Raw genomic sequence first — 19,048 nt, 5'->3', positions numbered from 1 at the left:
AAGATGAGGTCTGTAATTTTCAGGTCATTCACTAGGTCCCCCGTGTGGTTCTGGGATTTTTGCTCACCGTTCTTGTGATCATTTTGAACCCACGGGTTGAGATCTTGCGTGGAGCCCCAGATCGAGGGAGATTATCAGTGGTCTTGTATGTCTTCCATTTCCTAATAATTGCTCCCACAGTTGATTTCTTCAAACCAAGCTGCTTACCTATTGCAGATTCAGTCTTCCCAGCCTGGTGCAGGTCTACAATGTTGTTTCTGGTGTCCTTTGACAGCTCTTTGGTCTTGGCCATAGTGGAGTTTGGAGTGTGACTGTCTTTTACACTGATAACAAGTTCAAACCGGTGCCATTAATACAGGTAACGAGTGGAGGACAGAGGAGCCTCTTAAAGAAGTTACAGGTCTGTGAGAGCCAGAAATCTTGCTTGTTTGTAGGTGACCAAATACTTATTTAACACCATAATTTGCAAATAAATTCATTAAAAATCCTACAATATGATTTTCTGGATTTTTTTCTTCTCATTTTGCCTGTCATAGTTGAAGATTACCTATGATGAAAATTACAGGCCTCTCATCTTTTTAAGTGGGAGAACTTGCACAATTGGTGGCGGACTAAATACTTTTTTGCCCCACTGTATATCAAAATCACTCTCATTGCCTAAATACATAACAAAAGAGAAGTCTGTAGATTATAGATAAAGATATGTTTATTGACACATATCCATCAGTGCGGCCTCCAATGCAATTAAACATGCGATTCATCCAAGACAAAATAGAGTAAGTAGGTCATAGTTCCAGTGCTTCCCCCTCACCCTCTTTTTACTTAAACAAAAAAAAAAAAAACATTTTGAATTAGCAGTTTATTCATGATAATTATTTTTTTTGTATCTTCAAATGATGTACACAGCTGGATTTGCGTGAATGGGACGTTACCATATGAATATAATTATAACTGCATTTTTAACAAGCCTTCGTCAAGGTACACCATCCAGAAACTGTTGTGAACTAGATACTGGACTCTGGGTACTTTGTGTTGACACATTACACTATTGCAATGAGTCTATAAAGAGGCATTCAAAATATACTCCAACCAGACAGGAAATGTTCTGATAAAACCACAATGAAGTAGATTTTTAAAAAAGAAAAAAAATGGAAGAGTTTGGATTTGTCTTGTTTTTGGAGATAAACACAAAACAGATATGGCAGTAAATTCATTATCCAAACATTAAGGCACTAGGTGGGCCAAATGCTACACCTGGTTAAGTCTTCTACAAATAATTTACAATTCAAACAGTGCAGTTTTACATTTGTTAACTTAATGTTTTCCTTTTGAGCCATTTATCTATGAGTCAATGTAAGGCAATACATACAAAAAAATACAATATTACAGAAAACAATGTACCCAAAGAATACACAAAGAAAAAGATAATCCTTTTTAGGTCTCCTATCTGCCATTACAATGGAATTTGCTTATGGCTTGGAGCAATTACAATAATTCATAAAAAATAATGCATAGATTTAAATGATCCTGCACGCTCCTCACTCAATACTGAAAAACATCTAATACTCAGTTCCCAATACATACTCTGTCTCAACTGACCCCTGATATAGCTGGAGTGCCAAGTAATGAGGGATCGAAGCAAAGGCCACCAGAGTCCATCAGTCAAAGGCATTGAAGTCAATTTAGATGGAAACAGAGTATCTTTTTCCTCAGTCGGGGGCTGGGACACACACACACACACACACATTTACTTTCCCCCGAGATGTACCCATTCTCCACAGAGTTAAGCCAATCCCTGTACTACAGTACCTCAACGTTGACCATGTTTACATGCAAGAGTCCCAGCAAAACCTTCAGTCATTTATTCAACCATAAACCCTTCCTATTCCTGACATGGAAGATGTACTACCCACAGCATGTCACGAGCCCCTCGCTCTGTCTTTCCATCTCCCATTCAGGTCCCAAGTCCCACGTTTTGGAATGACGAGCCACGCCATCTTCTGGAAGAAACAAAGAGTTGCAAGTATGTGGTGGCTGGATGAGGGAGTCTTAGTTGAGGTTCCAGGGTGAGGGTGAGGGTAGGAGAAGAGGGGGTGAGGGGGGAATAGCAGGCCTTTTCAATGTCCCTGATGCCTTATGTCAGATAACTATCCCAAATTTCCAGCGCTGGTCAGATTGCTTTAATTGACTTTGATATCAAATAGGGACCCTCCTGTTTTTGTGAGGTGGGAAAGAAAAAAACACAAAGTCCCAATAGAATCCAATGGTTCAGATGGTTAGCTGGAAGAAAGAGAAAACAGGTGTCCAGTGAAAGAGTAAGACATTTGACACTTGGTTAGTACCCCCCGGTAGATGTTAATACATTACATAGAAAAACAGGTTTGACATAGCAACTACATCTCCATTATGCATTCCATGGTCTCTGGCGTCATACTTGGTCGAGGGAAACGCTTCGGGAAAGGTTGCATAGAGGCCTAAGAGTTAGTCAATGGAAAAAAAAAAACACTTTAGTGTCAAATTAGATTGAAAGAGTTCCAAGTCAAACGGGAAAGATCCACAAAAGGACAGTACCACTGCCGTTAGACACACCATCAACACAGTCTGTTAATAATAAATAATCAAGCCAAAACAGTAAGGAGACAATAGTGTAAAGAGTTAAGACTTCTTCTGTAAATTTGGTGAGGAGGAGTTGTTGTCAATGTCAACAAGTGCTGGATGTTGCGTCTGCTGCTTGGAGGCTGGAGGCTGTGGTAGCAGAATGAGACTGCGACCTGCTTGTTACACAGGGCAGGAGAAAACAAAATAGCAAGTCACGTGGCTGACTGGACGACAACAGTCACAGACAGTCCACCAGCAGCAGCAGGGATGAACAGAGGACTTCTGGACCGGAGCACAACCTCCCTTATCGTCTCTTAGCCTCAATGTTCTGTATAGGCCAAAACAAGCCTCAAGCTATGGAGAACGAGTGTGGCTGCTAAGGCAGTACAAGGAGGTTGGAAAGGGCTGCCCTGTGGGACCATCAGAGGTTGTGTCCAAAATTACACCCCATTACCTATATAGTGCACTACTTTTGACCAAAAGTAGTGCACTATATGGAAAATAAGATGCTCTGGACAACTGTAGTGTACTACTTTATAGAAGGAAAAGGATGCCATTTCAGGCCCAGAGAGTGTATGTAAGGTTACCTTGGCTTGCCTGTGATGCTTTTGGGGTTCTTGCGGAAGGACTGGTTGGGTGCGGGGCGGGTGGACATGGTGCGAGGCGACGCCCTCAGGAAGGAGGAGGGCGGTGTTTTGGGGATCTTCTTGCCCAGGTGGCCAATCCATTTCTTCTGCTCGTCTTGGGTCAGAGCTAGCAGGAGCATGTCCCGGGCAGAGGTCACGTCGTAGTTCACTGTTAGAGGAGACAAAAGCAGGCAGAACACTGAGAACACAAACTCAGGAAGTCCCCACTTACCCCTTAACGAAAGCCAAATCAAGTTATATTACACTGCTTAAAAAAATAAAGGGAACACTTAAACAACACAATGTAACTCCAAGTCAATCACACTTCTGTGAAATCAAACTGTCCACTTAGGAAGCAACACTGATTGACAATAAATTTCACATGCTGTTGTGCAAATGGAATAGACAACAGGTGGAAATTATAGGCATTTAGCAAGACACCCCCAATAAAGGAGTGGTTCTGCAGGTGGGGACCACAGACCACTTCTCATTTCCTATGCTTCCTGGCTGATGTTTTGATCACTTTTGAATGCTGGCGGTGCTTTCACTCTAGTGGTAGCATGAGACGGAGTCTACAACCCACACAAGTGGCTCAGGTAGTGCAGCTCATCCAGGATGGCACATCAATGCGAGATGTGGCAAGAAGGTTTGCTGTGTCTGTCAGCGTAGTGTCCAGAGCATGGAGGCGCTACCAGGAGACAGGCCAGTACATCAGGAGACGTGGAGGAGGCCGTAGGAGGGCAACAACCCAGCAGCAGGACCGCTACCTCTGCCTTTGTGCAAGGAGGAGCACTGCCAGAGCCCTGCAAAATTACCTCCAGCAGACCACAAATGTGCATGTGTCTGCTCAAACGGTCAAAAACAGACTCCATGAGGGCCCGATGTCCACAGGTGGGGGTTGTGCTTACAGCCCAACACCGTGCAGGACGTTTGGCATTTGCCAGAAAACACCAAGATTGGCAAATTCGCCACTGGCGACCTGTGCTCTTCACAGATGAAAGCAGGTTCACACTGAGCACATGTGACAGACATGACAGTCTGGAGACGCCATGGAGAACGTTCTGCTGCCTGCAACATCCTCCAGCATGACCGGTTTGGCGGTGGGTCAGTCATGGTGTGGGGTGGCATTTCTTTGGGGGCCCGCACAGCCCTCCATGTGCTCGCCAGAGGTAGCCTGACTGCCATTAGGTACCGAGTCATCTCGATCCTCAGACCCCTTGTGAGACCATATGCTGGTGTGGTTGGCCCTGGGTTCCTCCTAATGCAAGACAATGCTAGACCTCATGTGGCTGGAGTGTGTCAGCAGTTCCTGCAAGAGGAAGGCATTGATGCTATGGACTGACCCGCCCGTTCCCCAGACCTGAATCCAATTGAGCACATCTGGGACATCATGTCTCGCTCCATCCACCAACGCCACGTTGCACCACAGACTGTCAAGGAGTTGGCGGATGCTTTAGTCCAGGTCTGGGAGGAGATCCCTCAGGAGACCATCCGCCACCTCATCAGGAGCATGCACAGGCATTGTAGGGAGGTCATTCAGGCACGTGGAGGCCACACACACACTACTGAGCCTCATTTTGACTTGTTTTACATCAAAGTTGGATCAGCCTGTAGTGTGGTTTTCCACTTTAATTTTGAGTGTTACTCCAAATCCAGACCTCCATGGGTTGATACATTTTATTTCCATTGATAATTTTTGTGTGATTTTGTTGTCAGCACATTCAACTATGTAAATAAAAACTATTTAATAAGAATATTTCATTCATTCAGAACTAGGATGTGTTATTTTAGTGTTCCCTTTATTTTTTTGAGCAGTGTATATTCAATTAACCTGTTTTTCTTTCTCGCCTTTATTTTGGTGCTGAAAACCAGGATCAAGCAGTTGGTCTTGTAATTTTTAAAGTATATTTTCCCCCACTTTCACCACTGATTTAAGTTTCGTCAGTCTAACCTAAACTCTGCGACAGTACCTTTGCAGGGGGCAATGACGTCCTCCTTCTTGTCGAGGTGGTCCTGGTGGCACTTGACATGGCAGCGGCGGCACTCCAGGGCAGGTGGGGGCTTGAAGACGTTCCACAGGGGCTTGGCGCAGGCCTCGCAGTTCGTGGGGAAGTGGTAAAGCGTGGGGATGAACTCATGACCTTTGTGGGGCAGGCAGTTGGTCTTGTCGCCCTGCGAGACCGTCTCCATGTCCGCCTCCTTCCTGCACTCCCCCTCATTGGCATACAGGATCTAAAGGCGGGAGACGAGAGAGAGTAAGAGTCTCTCCCAAACATGTCTGCGTTTTTATAAAAGGGATCGTTTGAAGCGGGGCTTTCAGGGTTGTATACTACTGAATCCGAAAATCGAATTGAAAGTCTCTCTGGGGTAAAAAAGGAGTCTACTTAACTAATTGTGAATGTAGACTGAAGTGCACTCAAGACAGGTGTCAAAATCTACAATGGGATTGTAATCATCGATTTGAGCAGGCAGGTCACCCAGTATTCGACGTCTGCCCACTAGGGGTTAACGATGAGTGATACGTTTAAATCGGTTTTGCTCGGATGTTGTGGACAGGGATGGTGGACGGTGTAAGCATCTGCCTATGGTTCCAAAGGTTGCATGTTCGAATCCAGCAATATGAAGTTTTTTTTTTATATTTGTGTTTTAAGCCTATCCCAAACCTTAACCATTCTGAATTCATGCCTAAACGTAACCTTGGAACGACACAGAGAAGTACCCAAACACTTCAAAACATGGCTGAACGTCTAATTCTGACAGACTGTGAGAACTTGTTTGAGAATGGGCAAGTAAGGTGATTGTAGACCTAAAAAAAAATACTGAGCTGGATAACTTGATTGGTTTAGGTCAGAAGGTATCGTCCTCCGACCGATGGGGGCATTCTAACGCGAAGCCACGAACCAGTAGTACAGACGGCCTCCGTGCTTTCTGACGTAAGGCAATGGGTCAAGAAGGTCGATTGGTCAGGTCAGAAGGTTCCTTCCTACCTGGAATATCCTTGGGATCTCCTCGGTCTCTGCACGGTACACATCACCCTGGGTGACTGGACGCACGTGGAACAGTTTGCTGCACAGAACAACAAGCCATGTGTGATTGAGGGATCAGAATACACTGCCTCAGACACTGTTACACGAGCTCTTTACAACCCAAGTAATAATCTTCACATAAAACAAACTCATCTAAGATGGTGGATATTCTGTCAGTGTTAAAACAGATGGCGAGTGTAAAGAAAGTTTTTTAAATATATATTTTTTTAAACAAAATCCACAGAACAAGGGTACTTACTCGATATCTAGTACCATGGAGGGGTTGGACTGTTCTTTGTCCTGTTCATCATTGTAGAACAGAATCTTCTTGCTGCTCACCACCACATACTGAGGAGAAATAATGTTAGGAAGAATCATGTTGGCCCAAAGGAGTAGGCACCTAGGCAGCACCATCAGTACGACCCGTACTGTGCCATTGAATCTGAATCAGTAATGTCAGGAAATCGATTCAAAAGCGTCCAGGTGACATACCTGCTTCTTCCAGCCATATCGTTTGATATTAGGTTTATTAGGAATGGACAGCCACCCTTCCAGTCTGGATTCTACACAGACACAAGATAGACACAAATGAAAACCAAGCCTGTGGGTAACACTGTCCCCAAAACATCATGCAGTGATTCAATTCAAACTCAGCTGGAGGGGAAGAACAAAAAAAAAAAAAGTCATGTGACAAGGCCGGGCCATAATAAGTCATTTCAAGTTCAACTCAAGTTCAATTTCTCTGCCCGGGTTACACTTCAAAATAACTGTAGTTATACAATAGCATGTGACCGACAGAGTTAGAATATCCCATACGGTTACTTCAAGCTCAGTAGTTTTAGATCTCACGCATAAAGGAGCATTAATTCAAAAGGGATATATAGGACAGTATAAATGTTTTCACTAAAAGCAAGTCACATCCACGTTATTTTCTCCCAGCCAGTTAGATAACATGGACTAGCTTAAACTCCATGGTGGTCTAGATAGATGTGTGGCGTACAACTATTTTCTACTCAGTCAACGGTTGACCAAGCATGGCCGTTCCAGCCATAGAATTATGAACCACTTATCAAATTCTAATTCAATGGATCTGTCCATCCAACATGGGGCTTCTGATGCCTCAGTCTACCGTCACATAGCAGGGAACTGTATATGGTTGGGAATATCCTTCCATTGTGTTAAAAGCTTTACAGACTCCACACAAAAGAGCATGCTTTGGCGCAACGCAAGCTACAAAAGAACAGTGAATTGATCAAAAGCTCAACTACAAGTGTGTGAGAGTTCCTTGACTCTGAAAAGGAGCTGCTTCTGTTCTGAGGTGAACATGCCAAAACAAAACTTTAAAACATTTTTTTTTTTTTTAAAGGATTGTTTGTTTGAAGCACAAGGGACAGAGGCTCAAAAGGTAGGGTGTGGATCGTGGTTTCCAGACACGTTTTGAAAGGTGCTCAGAGTGATGGGTTAAACCACACAGTGCTGTTGTAGTCTAGTGTTACAGTAGCTAACCTCTCATGTAGTCACTTTAGGAGTCACTCAGATTTTATGATCGCTTGCCCTGCCGCAAAATAAATGTACAGCTGACAGCATTGAAACTGATTACCTACAGAAGACTCATTTATAGGGTACAGTTAGAATTTGTACTGAAATAAATGTTAAATGAAGTTCTATACTGTAAATGGTTCATTTGCACCCTACAAATGGCTTATGTGAATTATGATTCACGGTTAGTACATGAAAATGCCCCCCAGCATGGCACAACTTGGTTCAACAAAAGCCAACTTGCTTAAAATACCCTAAAAGGGGGCTATAACTGCTGTCACTCGGAATGGCCTTTCAAAAGTGTTGGCGAGAGCATACAAGAAGGATGGATACCTTTCTCGCCCCAAAAACCAAAAACACAAGGGATGCGAAAGACATACAGTAGTGCAGCCTAGACCAGGCACAATTGGGGTCCACAACTCCGAGTTACTCACAGAAGGAAAAGAACAGAAGACACAAAGATAGGGGGGAGAGCAAGGAGAACCAACTGGAGATGGGGGGAATAAGAGATGAGAGAGGACTTTAACCACAGGCACATCAGGTATTCAATGTACAGCAAACATTGTTGGTAGGTCTCCAAAGAAAAAAACTGTCATTTTAAAATGGACTATTCAAGTTGACACTTGAACCAGGTGGGTTAGGAAATATGAAAATCAGCAATCTCCTATACGGTGCATTCGGAAAGTACTCAGACCCCTAAACTTTTACCACTTGGTTACATTACAGCCTTATTCTAAATTGGATTAAATATTTTTCTCAAACTACACACAATACCCCCAAAACGACAAAGCGAAAATAGGTTAAGATTTTTTTTGCACATTTAAAAATTAAAAACAGAAATACCTTAATTACATAACTATTCAGACACTTTGCTAAGAGACTCAAAATTAAGGTCAGGTGCATCCCGTTTCCATTCACCCTTGAGATGTTTCTACAACTTGATTGTCCACCTGTGGAATATTCAATTGATTGGACATGAATTGGAAAGGCACACAGCTGTCAATATAAGGTCTCACGGTTGACAGTGCATGTCAGAGAAAAAAAACCAAGCCATAATGTCGAAGGAATTGACCGTAGAGCTCCGAGACAGTATTGTGTCGAGGCACAGATCTGGGGAAGGGTACCAAAAAATGTCTGCAGTACTGAAGGTACCCAAGAACAAAGTGGCCTCCATCATTCTTAAATGGAAGAAGTTTGTAACCACCAAGAGCTGGCCGCTAGGCCAAACCGAGCAATCGGGAGAGAAGGGCCTTGGTCAGGGAGGTGACCAAGAACCAAATGGTCACTCTGACAGAGCTGCAGAGTTCCTCTGTGGAGATGGGAGAACCTTGCAGAAGGTCAACCATGTCTGCAGCACTCCACCAATTAGGCCTTTATGGTAGTGACCAGTAAAAGGCACATGACAACCCACTTGGGAGTTTGCCAAAAGGACCTAAAGGACTCTCCGACCATGAGAAACAAGATTATCTTGTCTGATGAAACCAAGATTGAACTCTTTGGGGATGTTTTTCAGAGGCAAGGACTGGGAGACTAGTCCAGATCGAGGGAAAGATGAACAGAGCAAAGTACAGATAGATCCTTGATGAAAACCTGCTCCAGAGTGCTCAGGACCTCAGACTGGGGTGGAGGTTCACTTTCCAACAGGACAACAACCCTAAGCACACAGCCAAGGCAACGCAGGAGTAGCTTCAGGACAAGTCTCTGAATGTCCTTGAATGGCCAAACCAGATCCCGGACTTAAACCACGGTCAAACATCTCACGACAGACCTGAAAATAGCTGTGCAGCGACACACCCACCCATCCAACATGACAGAGCTTGAGAGCATCTGCACAGAAGAATGGAAGAAACTTCCCAAATACAAGTGTGTCAAGCTTGTAGCGTCATATCCAAGAACACTCGAGGCAGTAATCACTGCCAAAGGTGCTTCAACAAAGTACTGAGTAGAGGGTCTGAATACTTATGTACAGTTGAAGTCGGAAGTTTACATACACCTTAGCCAAATACATTTAATCCTAGTAAAAATTCCCCGTCTTAGGTCAGTTAGGATCACCACTATTTTAAGAATGTGACATGTCAGAAAAATAGAGGGAATGATTTATTTCAGCTTTAATTTCCTTCATCACATTCCCAGTGGTAGCATTGCCTTTCAATTGTTTAACTTGGGTCCAACGTTTCAGGTAGCCTTCCACAAGCTTCCCACAATAAATTGAGTGAATTTTGGCCCATTCCTCCTGACAGAGCTGGTGTAACTGAGTCAGGTTCGTAGGCCTCCTTGCTCGCACATGTTTTTTCAGTTCTACCCACAAATTTTCTATAGGATTGAGGTCAGGGCTTTGTGATGGCCACTCTAATACCTTGACTTTGTTGTCCTTAAGCCATTTTGCCACAACTTCAGAAGTATGCTTGGGGTCATTGTCCATTTGGAAGACCCATTTACGACGAAGCTTAAACTTCTTGACTGATGTCTTGAGATGTTGCTTCAATATATCCACATATTTTCTCTTGCTCATGATGCCATCTATTTTATGAAGTGCACCAGTCCCTCCTGCAGCAAAGCACACCCACAACATGATGCTGCCACAGCAGTGCTTCACAGTTGGGATGGTGTTCTTCGGCTTACAAGCCTCCCCCTTTTCCTCCAAACATAATGGTCATTATGGCCAAACAGTTCTATTTTTGTTTCATCAGACCAGAGGACATTTCTCCAAAATGTACCATCTTTGTCCCCATATGCAATTGGAAACCGTAGTCTGGCTTTTTTTTTACTGCGGCTTTGGAGCAGTGGCTTCTTCCTTGCTGAGCGGCCTTTCAGGTTATGTGGATAGAGATACCTTTGTACCATCTTCACAAGGTCCTTTTGATGTTGTTCTGGGATTGATTTGCACCTTTTGCACCAAAGTACATTAAACTCTGGTGTTTATACTTGCATACTATTGTTTGTTCAGATGAACGTGGTACCTTCAGGCATTTGGAAATTGCTCCCAAGCCTGAACCAGACTTGTGGAGGTCTACAATTTTTTTTTCTGTGTTTTAAATTTTTTCTCTCCCTATGATGTCAAGCAAAGAGGCACTGAGTTTGAAGGTCGGCCTTGAAATACATCCACAGGTACACCTCCAATTGACTCAAATGATGTCAATTCGCCTATCAGAAGCTTCTAAAGCCATGACATCATTTTCTGGAATTTTCCATGCTGTTTAAAGGCACAGTCAACTTAGTGTATGTAAACTTCTGACCCACTGGAATTGTGAATTATAAGGGAAATAATCTGTCTGTAAACAATTGTTGGAAAAATTATGCACAAAGTAGATGTCTTAACCGAATTGCCAAAACTATAGTTAGTTAACAAGACATTTGTGGAGTGGTTGAAAAATTAGTTTTAATGACTCAAACCTAAGTGTATGTAAACTTCCGACTTCAACTGTATATGTGATACTTACAATGTGGGGTCTGAATACTTTCCGAATGCACTCTAGGTACTTCACTGCTTCAGAACAATACAGTCATAGCTCAACCAGTCATGGAATGGTTTAATAACTTGGAACGGCTAGGATTGATAAGATTTAAATAATGTCAGGGTTCGTGTTGAATCATTAAAGCTAGCCTGATGGACCAAACATCTAGTTCAGTGATCCAAAATCCTGCTCATTGAGAGCTGTAGTACTGTAGATTTTTGTCCCAGCTTAGCATCATCCCCCCCCTTCGCTGAATCATGTGTGCTGTGGCTCATCACGAACAGTGTTTGAGGATGTTTGGCCTAGCCCGTCCTTTGACACAGCTGCCCTCGGGTCAGTTGACCCACGCGGTGAACTTACCGGCGATGTTGCTGTCCGTCTCGTCCATCTGCAGGCTGGTGACGCTGGAGTTGTCCATGCGCAGCTGCAGGTCGTTGAGCCTCTCCCTCAGCTGCTCGATGTCACTCTCCTTGCTGTCCAGCTGCATCTGCAGCTCGTTGCGGTACGTGCACTCCTCGGACAGTTGCTGTTGTAGAAGAGGAGAGGCAAACAGTGAATACGCAGTCACTTTAGGGAAGATCAGAAGCACCGTCGAGGAGGAATGTAGCACTGACTATCACTATTGACTTTCAGCTCTGTTCTAAATTAGGAATGTATGACTAAATCTTCCTAACTGTCGTATTACCTCACTCTTTTACCTAAAAGGGTGCTTTTTTTTGTACTATTTTAAAGCATACTACTAGTTAAATGTTCCCATGATCATCGTCAGATGATGTTCAGACCAATTTGACCCCACTGTTCAATTGAATGACAATGTATTACTGACCGCCTGCATCTCACTGAGCTCCTTCTGGTACTTAATGGCCATGTGGTTGAACTTGTCCTTCTCCTGTTTGAGCTCAAGCTGCAGCTTGCGGTTCTCCTTCTCCTTCTTCCTCAGGTCGGTCGTGTTGCCCTTCTTCTTGGTGTCCAGCTTCATATCCTTCCTGTTCATGATCTCTGCCAGCTTGTTCACCGCCTGGAGACACAGTTGAGGGTTGGGATCAAATAGGGTAACCAGTTTAGGTAAGGTTAAGGTATAACAAATTGGGGCAACTGGTTGAGGTGTTTGGATGTAAATAAGGATAACTATTGATGTAGAATTCTGTAATGTAAATTGTGGTGTAAGGATAAAGTGTCTTCACCTGAGTCTTGAGCGTGCGCTCTGTGCTGAGAACCTTCTCGTAGTTGGCCTTGATTGCGTTTGTAATCTCCTCTTTCTGGGAGGCATACTCTGCAGGAAAGAAGGGTACAGCCTGAGGAAACTAGGCAGTCTTACAGGGATCTAACTGACCAATCGGGGACATACAAGGGCCTATGTTGACCTTACCCATAGACCTAGAATATAGTAATTACACCAAATTATGACAATTGAGTCTTGGCGCTACCTTCCTCCTGAATGCAAAGCTTGTTGTTCAGCTCGGCCTTCTCCTTGCTGAGGTTCTCCACATCTTTGGTCAGAGTTTTGTTGGAATCCTCAAGCTGGGGAGAGATGCAGTCAGAGGTTTAAAATGTAGGTGTTCTACAGCTGCCTGAGACACACAAAAACAATCATTAAATATCCCAATATTGAAAGTATACCAAGCTGTTGTTTCCTCTGCGCCCCTATTCCTGGGTAGGTATGCATTTTCCCTGACATTCATTTACAATGCAGGAGAGCAGTGTGTATTGAGGCACGCTGTAACTGACCCGTGCGATGGTGGCATCCTTCTCGGTGCCCTCCTGCTTGTGTCTGGCCGTGGTCTTCTTGTTCTCCTGGCTCAGCTCAAAGTATTGCTCCTCCTGGAGCGCCCTGGCCAGCTGCTCCGACTCCGCCTTGGTCACTGTCAGATCCAGCTGGGCCAACAGGGAGTCCCTGGTGGGAGGGAGGATGGACACACACAGTTTAAAATGGAATAATAAATCACTGCGTGGAGATTCGAAAGGAGTGGTGGAAAAAAAAGATGCACGCCATATTTGAAGTACAACGTATGATTGCAATACACATTCTTGCTACATTGACAAATGCCTGATTTATAACGGTTTCCATTTTGTGATTTGTTACCTTTCGCTGTGCAGCTCCTGCACCTTCTTTTGAACTTCCTGGACCTGCCGGTTCCTCTCCTCAATATCCTCTTTCAGTTCCTTCACCTGAGTTTTATAAAGCGTCTGGGAGGGGTAGAGAGAGGAGATATGGCAATTAAATTAGCCACTGAGCCAGGTTATCGGAGAGTGGGGTAGATGGGTCCTACTCACTGAGAAATACTGTTCGGCCTCAAGCTGGTCCTGAAGTTCCCTCATCTGTCCCTCGTTGCCCCTGTACTGCCTGGAAGACAGACACACAAACCACACGATTTAACATATTGGAGTTTCAAAACAACCAAATCAGTGTTGAAAGGGAAATTCAGATAAAATCATCAAGAAGCGATCAAGCTTGTCAGCCCCAAAATGTGTGTATAGATTATGAACCTAATGACACTGTACTATCCAATATGTGCCAGGGCTGTAATTAGCTGGGGAATACCACCACCACCACTGCTTGCAGAGCTCCGTAGGCGGAAACCTACAGAACGCTCTGCAGCCGGATTAACAGTCCAGTCAGTCTGGTGGGAGGAGCTGGACTCCAGGCTAATCCTTAATCCTGTGGTGTAAACATTGTCAGAGGGCAGCTTTGCCACAATTACCCCCTAAGCTGGAATAAGAGCCTTTTTACTGGAATATCAACCAATTGTAGGGTCTTGACTCCCAAAGCGGTATTAGCTAGCTGCAGGAAGGAAAAACGTCAAACTAAAAGACTCTTACAGAATGTTAGACTTTTAGAATAGAGTTGAGCTAATGAAGACGGATAAGTGTGGTTGAAAGGTATTGCACACATTTGGAAGGGAGGTAACATGCATTGAGACGATGCTCAATGTGGGCCTGTTAAGAATCCAAGCTAGAAGTTACCCACAGACCTAGGATCAGATCACCCAACCCCCATCCCAACTATAATAAACATTAGGGGGATGGAAAGATCTCTGGCCCTTGTACGAGTGACTAGTGGTAAACTCGACATACTCTATTTGGGGTAAGTCAAACTGTGGTGGGCTGTGACAACATGCGACTAGTTTTGGAGGGTATTCTCACTTGGTGAGCTGTGCGAGCTGGAACTCGAGCGACCGTTTGCTCTCTAGTGCCGCGTTGATCTCCTGCTTCAGCTGCTTCTCTGAGCCCTTCAGCCGGTCGGCCTCCTGCGAGCGGCTCTTCAGCTCGTTCTGGGCCAGCAGCCTCTTACTGGACTCCTGCTCCAGCTGCATCCGTAGACCTTTCACCTGAGAGGAAAGAGGGAGGGAACCCCATGTGTTAGGACACAAACAGTATGTCCTTACTACACAGGTTATACCAGGAGATTGTGTCTTGGGTAAAAAATAAAAATATATATATTTTTTTAACAAATTCGCCAAAGTTCACAGTGGGCCTGAATCCTAACTACTGTGAAATTTGCCATTAGTAACCATTCATGACTGACGTCTGATAAGTCCGACAGTTGAATGAGTGATGCAAAGTTGAAGGTTATCAGCACATGACCGTGGGCATCCACCCCAGACAGTACGAGTTAACATCCGGTGGTGCTCACCTCGTCCTCCAGCCTCTCCTTCTGCTTCATCAGCTGCTCCATCTTCTGCACTGACTGCTTAAGGTCAAACTCCAGCATGGAGCACTGCTTCTCCACCTCCACCACCCTGCTCTCCGCTCGCATCCTCGCCCCGCTCTCCTCCGACACCTTCTGCTGCACCGCTGGAGGGAAGACGTGTCACTCAGTTGCAACTGTCCATCCGTCATTCTATGGAGGATCTTACCGACAGATTTAATAGGACATTCGTGCTCAGTCATTTCAAATAAACTACATCGAAAAAGGTCGGGACTGCAACAACTGCTAGAAGAGAAGTAAATGTTGCTTCAGTGCTAGACAGTCTCAGTCATTTCTGTTTTTGGAAGGTGGGATGTGGTCCAGCTTTTTAATATGTGGGGGGGGGGTAAAGTCTCAACATGCCACATGGAGGGGAGCGGAGTACATTCCCTGAATTCCGCCCCTTTCCATTCAGTGCCCCCTGGGTAAGAGTGGTACAGGTGGGGGGGGGCGACAAACAGAAAAAGGAGAAAGATAGGGTATGCTCCAACACAGGCTCAGAAATACCATGCATGGCAGCTGACTTGGCCTCTTCAATGGACTCGTATTTGTCAGTGAGCTGGGCCCGCGTCACTCTGTGTTCCGTGTGCTCCTGGTCCAAACGCTGCTGCAGAGTCTTCAGCTTGTAGTTCAGGTCAATCTCCAGGTTGTTCTTCTCCTGTTGGGAGACAACACTGAATTGCATAAAGAATCCCAAGAATGGACATGTGCATACGAGCAGCGTGTCCATCTTGATCTGGAAAAACAGTAATTCTGCTGATCTTTATGGGAGAGACACTGCGAATAAGGGGACTAAAATACCAGTTAGATGAACATTTAGTTATCCCACCGTAAGATGTTTTTATTCGTCTAAAATGTTAGATTTACTTTGTCAAGATTGAAAAGAAAATAAGCTAATAAGGAGCACAGCTGTTTAATTTTATATTCTATTTATTTTTATACTTCCATTTGGACCCCTACTGACAGTAGGTGGACTTCACAAGTAACTGGATATCAACGGGAGACTTTGTGTTAGCAGGAGAACGCATAGTATGGGTTTGTATGTGACGTGTGGAGAGACTTGGGAGGGTACAAACCTTCTCCAGGTTGTTTCTCCTCTCCTGGGCCTGTTTGCGTTCCGCCTCCACTTTGGACAAGCAGAGTTTCAAGTTCTTATTGTCCTCCTGAAGACCAGTCGTCCGCACTACAGACACACACACACACACACACACACACACACACACACACACACACAGAGAGTCACTGTCAAAACAGGGGTTTGTGCAACGTGCTCAACGCAGCAGAATGCATAGCTTTAAGACTTGGAAAACTATATCTGTACATCTACAAATGTCTGGACTGTAAAGTATTATTTTTCTAGTCAATGTGGACTTCTGTACCACTTCAAATTCATTCGGAATTAAGAGCAATATTTCAACACAATCCCTCAGATATATTCACCCCCGAGCCTCTCCTACTGTACAAAGAGTTCTGTAGGCATTGGACAGTGCCTGGGCATGTCTAATGTGATGAATGAGAATGGTTAGGACTGGAGCTAATAATCCCCAGCTGTCTCTTAAACAGCGAGTGAGTTCACTTCAGATCATTTGAAGTTAGTTGAACAGCTAAGTAAGAGTGACTGAGGTATTACTGTAAAGCAAACTAAAATGGGTGTAGGCGACCACGAATCCATTCTAGTTCTAACACATGCAGTCAGACACCTCGTATTTACTCAAACACAGAGTCATGTCGTAGTCACATTTACTCATAGAACAATGAGTGCAGTCTTTGGGCCCCGAGTGTCCAAAATCACCACCCTTTTCCTTGTCTGGTGCACTCCCCTACATAGATTTAAGAGCCTTTGATTGGTGTAAGAGACCATGCTTAGCTGAGTGCTTAGATATGTATTTGTTGTTGTGTGTATCGACCGCAGGAAGAGTAGCTGTCGGCTAATGGGGATCAGAATAAAGATTAAAAAGTACACACTTGGGAGAAGTGTGGAGAATTAGGATGTAGCCAAATGGTACCTTGCAGCTCGTGGATCTCCTCTGATCCCTGGCTGTAGCACCTCCTTTCAGAGTCAAGCGTGCTCTGCAGCTGCAGCAGCTCCTTCTCCAGCTGGGCCCTCCCCCCCTCAGACGAACGACACTTCTCCTGCAGCTCGCGGTTCAGCCCCTCCAGCTGGCTCATGGACTTGGCCATCTCCGTGTGGCTCTTCCTCAGCCGCGCCGCCGTGTCCGACTCTGCCCGCAGCAGGTCATTGGCCTCCTCCAGCTGCCAGTCAAGGAAACGGCCATTAGGGAAAGCTCGGAGTCAATATTACTTCCGGACACAGACGATCCGCTCAGTTGCTGCAGAACGTTGATTGAGACAGTTGGGTTTCTTAACCGACATGTGGGAGGACGTCTAATGTTGTGAACAGAATGATATCCAATCATAAGCTTCTAATAATACCTAATAGGCAAAGACTACTTCTGCTCTCTGAAAGGTCTATACCAGTCCAGTCTGAGGCCTTGTTTCTATAGTCTGAGGACTTGCTCTATAAAAATAAAAAGTGACTTCAATTTGCTGATAAACATCCAGTCATGTAATGCAACAAAGCCTTAGGGTGATGACACCGGGTCAGATATTGTTCATCCTTGTCATGGTTAAGGTTCCGATTTAGAGTGGAGTAATCTGATCCTTGATCTGTGGTTAAAACCTGGCCTGCCCTCTCCTTGACCCGTCTCACACAACCCTCAAAACTAACATCCCTCACACATCCCCTTCACCGTCTGTACCGTTGACCCCAGATTCTGACCTTTGACAGACATTGACTCTTTGATTGGATGAGCCGACTACTACATTGACACAGACCTCAAACAACCCCCTCACAACTACACTGACCCCTGTGCTGTGTGGATGGTAATCAAAGAGAGCCGTGTGTGTGTGTGAGATACTGTACCTGATTTTGTAACTGTAGGATCTTGTCATTCGAGGCCTGAGAGTTTTGGCAGATTTTCCTCATGTCCTCAAGCTGCTCCTTCAGAGTGGACACTGAGACGAGAGAGAGTAAGAGGAGTCAATCAAAGATTAAGTAAATCTTCACACACACACATACACACACGTCCCTTTCGAAACATGACGCTACACTAAACTAACTGTATCGAGAACCTGTTATTTTGTGCATGGGACTTGCTCACGCGTTGCATTTAAAGTGCTCCGTTTATGGTACCGGATCTGGTTGTGCTTGAATTCACAGCGAGCCACTGGTCCCAGTCAATGGGAGGGTCGCAGATGATGTGTGTCTGGGTTAAGACCGCTCGTCAGAGGGACAGAGACTAGCAGACAACCAGACTAGCGGGTCAAGCAGCTCTAGTCTTGCTCGGCCAAGGTGAGTAGTAATCCAGTTGGGACAAACATCTGTTCGGGCCAGATCAAGGCTAGGCCCTAAATGGCGCCCTATTCCCTACGGGCCCCGGTCAAACGCTGTCCACTTTATATGGAACAGGGTGCCATTTTGGGACGCTCCCAACTTCAGGGAGGAGAGGGATGCTACAAAGGTATATATGCATTGTCACATACACCGGACAGGTGCAGTGAAATGTGTCGTTTTACAGGGTCAGCCATAGTAGTACGGCGCCCATGGAGAAAATGAGGGTTAAGTGCCTTGCTCAAGAGCACCTTACCCGAGCTGGCAAGGTTAAAAATCTGTTATTTGAACCACTACAGCCCCGGGGGGGCTTATCATGGATTATACTGTAGCATTAACCCTGTCCAAACCCTATCAATATAATGGCCAAACCACTTGTATACATTCTGTAATACATTCTGTAATACATTCTGTACACACCTATGATCATATTTGTTCATAATCAGTGTTAAAAACACATGTTATAGACATGATTATAAAACAGAGGTTTGGACTTAAACGGGGGCAGATCGAAAAGAGATGAAATGATCGGGTGAATGAGAGAGGACAAAAACAATCCTTACCCTCGTTCTCCAAGTTGCGTCTCTTCTCGGCCTCCTGGTCGGCCTTTCTTTGGTACTCGGTGGCTCGGTGCTGGATCATCATCTTGTCTTTCTCCAGCAGGGACATGCTGGCCTCCACACCCTTCCTCACGTTGCCCTGGGAGGGAAGGGAGGACAGGAGTA

The 19,048-nt window shown here is 44.8% G+C and overlaps 1 protein-coding gene across 7 annotated transcripts in view; it reads right to left on the bottom strand.

The window, feature by feature from the left end:
- Positions 1–688: 688 nt before the first annotated feature.
- The window catches only part of rock1 (Rho-associated, coiled-coil containing protein kinase 1), a 70,874-nt gene continuing 52,514 nt past the window's right edge, over positions 689–19,048 (bottom strand). For 2 of the 7 annotated variants that reach the window (XM_024391316.2, XM_024391315.2), the window contains exons 14-33: positions 18,887–19,022; positions 17,856–17,947; positions 16,939–17,185; positions 16,009–16,115; positions 15,440–15,590; positions 14,879–15,039; positions 14,389–14,573; positions 13,519–13,588; positions 13,328–13,431; positions 12,973–13,138; positions 12,672–12,765; positions 12,429–12,517; positions 12,071–12,262; positions 11,605–11,770; positions 6,743–6,813; positions 6,510–6,598; positions 6,212–6,290; positions 5,195–5,456; positions 3,186–3,393; positions 2,481–2,771 (exon numbers count right to left, since the gene is read on the bottom strand). In XM_024391316.2, the coding sequence (XP_024247084.1) occupies positions 2,702–2,771; positions 3,186–3,393; positions 5,195–5,456; positions 6,212–6,290; positions 6,510–6,598; positions 6,743–6,813; positions 11,605–11,770; positions 12,071–12,262; positions 12,429–12,517; positions 12,672–12,765; positions 12,973–13,138; positions 13,328–13,431; positions 13,519–13,588; positions 14,389–14,573; positions 14,879–15,039; positions 15,440–15,590; positions 16,009–16,115; positions 16,939–17,185; positions 17,856–17,947; positions 18,887–19,022 (2,739 nt within the window). In that variant the 3' untranslated portion in view covers positions 2,481–2,701. The other 5 variants (XM_024391317.2, XM_024391319.2, XM_024391320.2 and 2 more) reach the window with 5 other exon arrangements.

The sequence above is a fragment of the Oncorhynchus tshawytscha genome, linkage group LG28 (genome assembly GCF_018296145.1).
Source record: "Oncorhynchus tshawytscha isolate Ot180627B linkage group LG28, Otsh_v2.0, whole genome shotgun sequence".
In the NCBI taxonomy this organism is placed as follows: Eukaryota; Metazoa; Chordata; class Actinopteri; order Salmoniformes; family Salmonidae; genus Oncorhynchus; species Oncorhynchus tshawytscha.
Note: the sequence above shows the minus strand (reverse complement) of the source record. Positions and strands in the feature narration are given on the sequence as shown.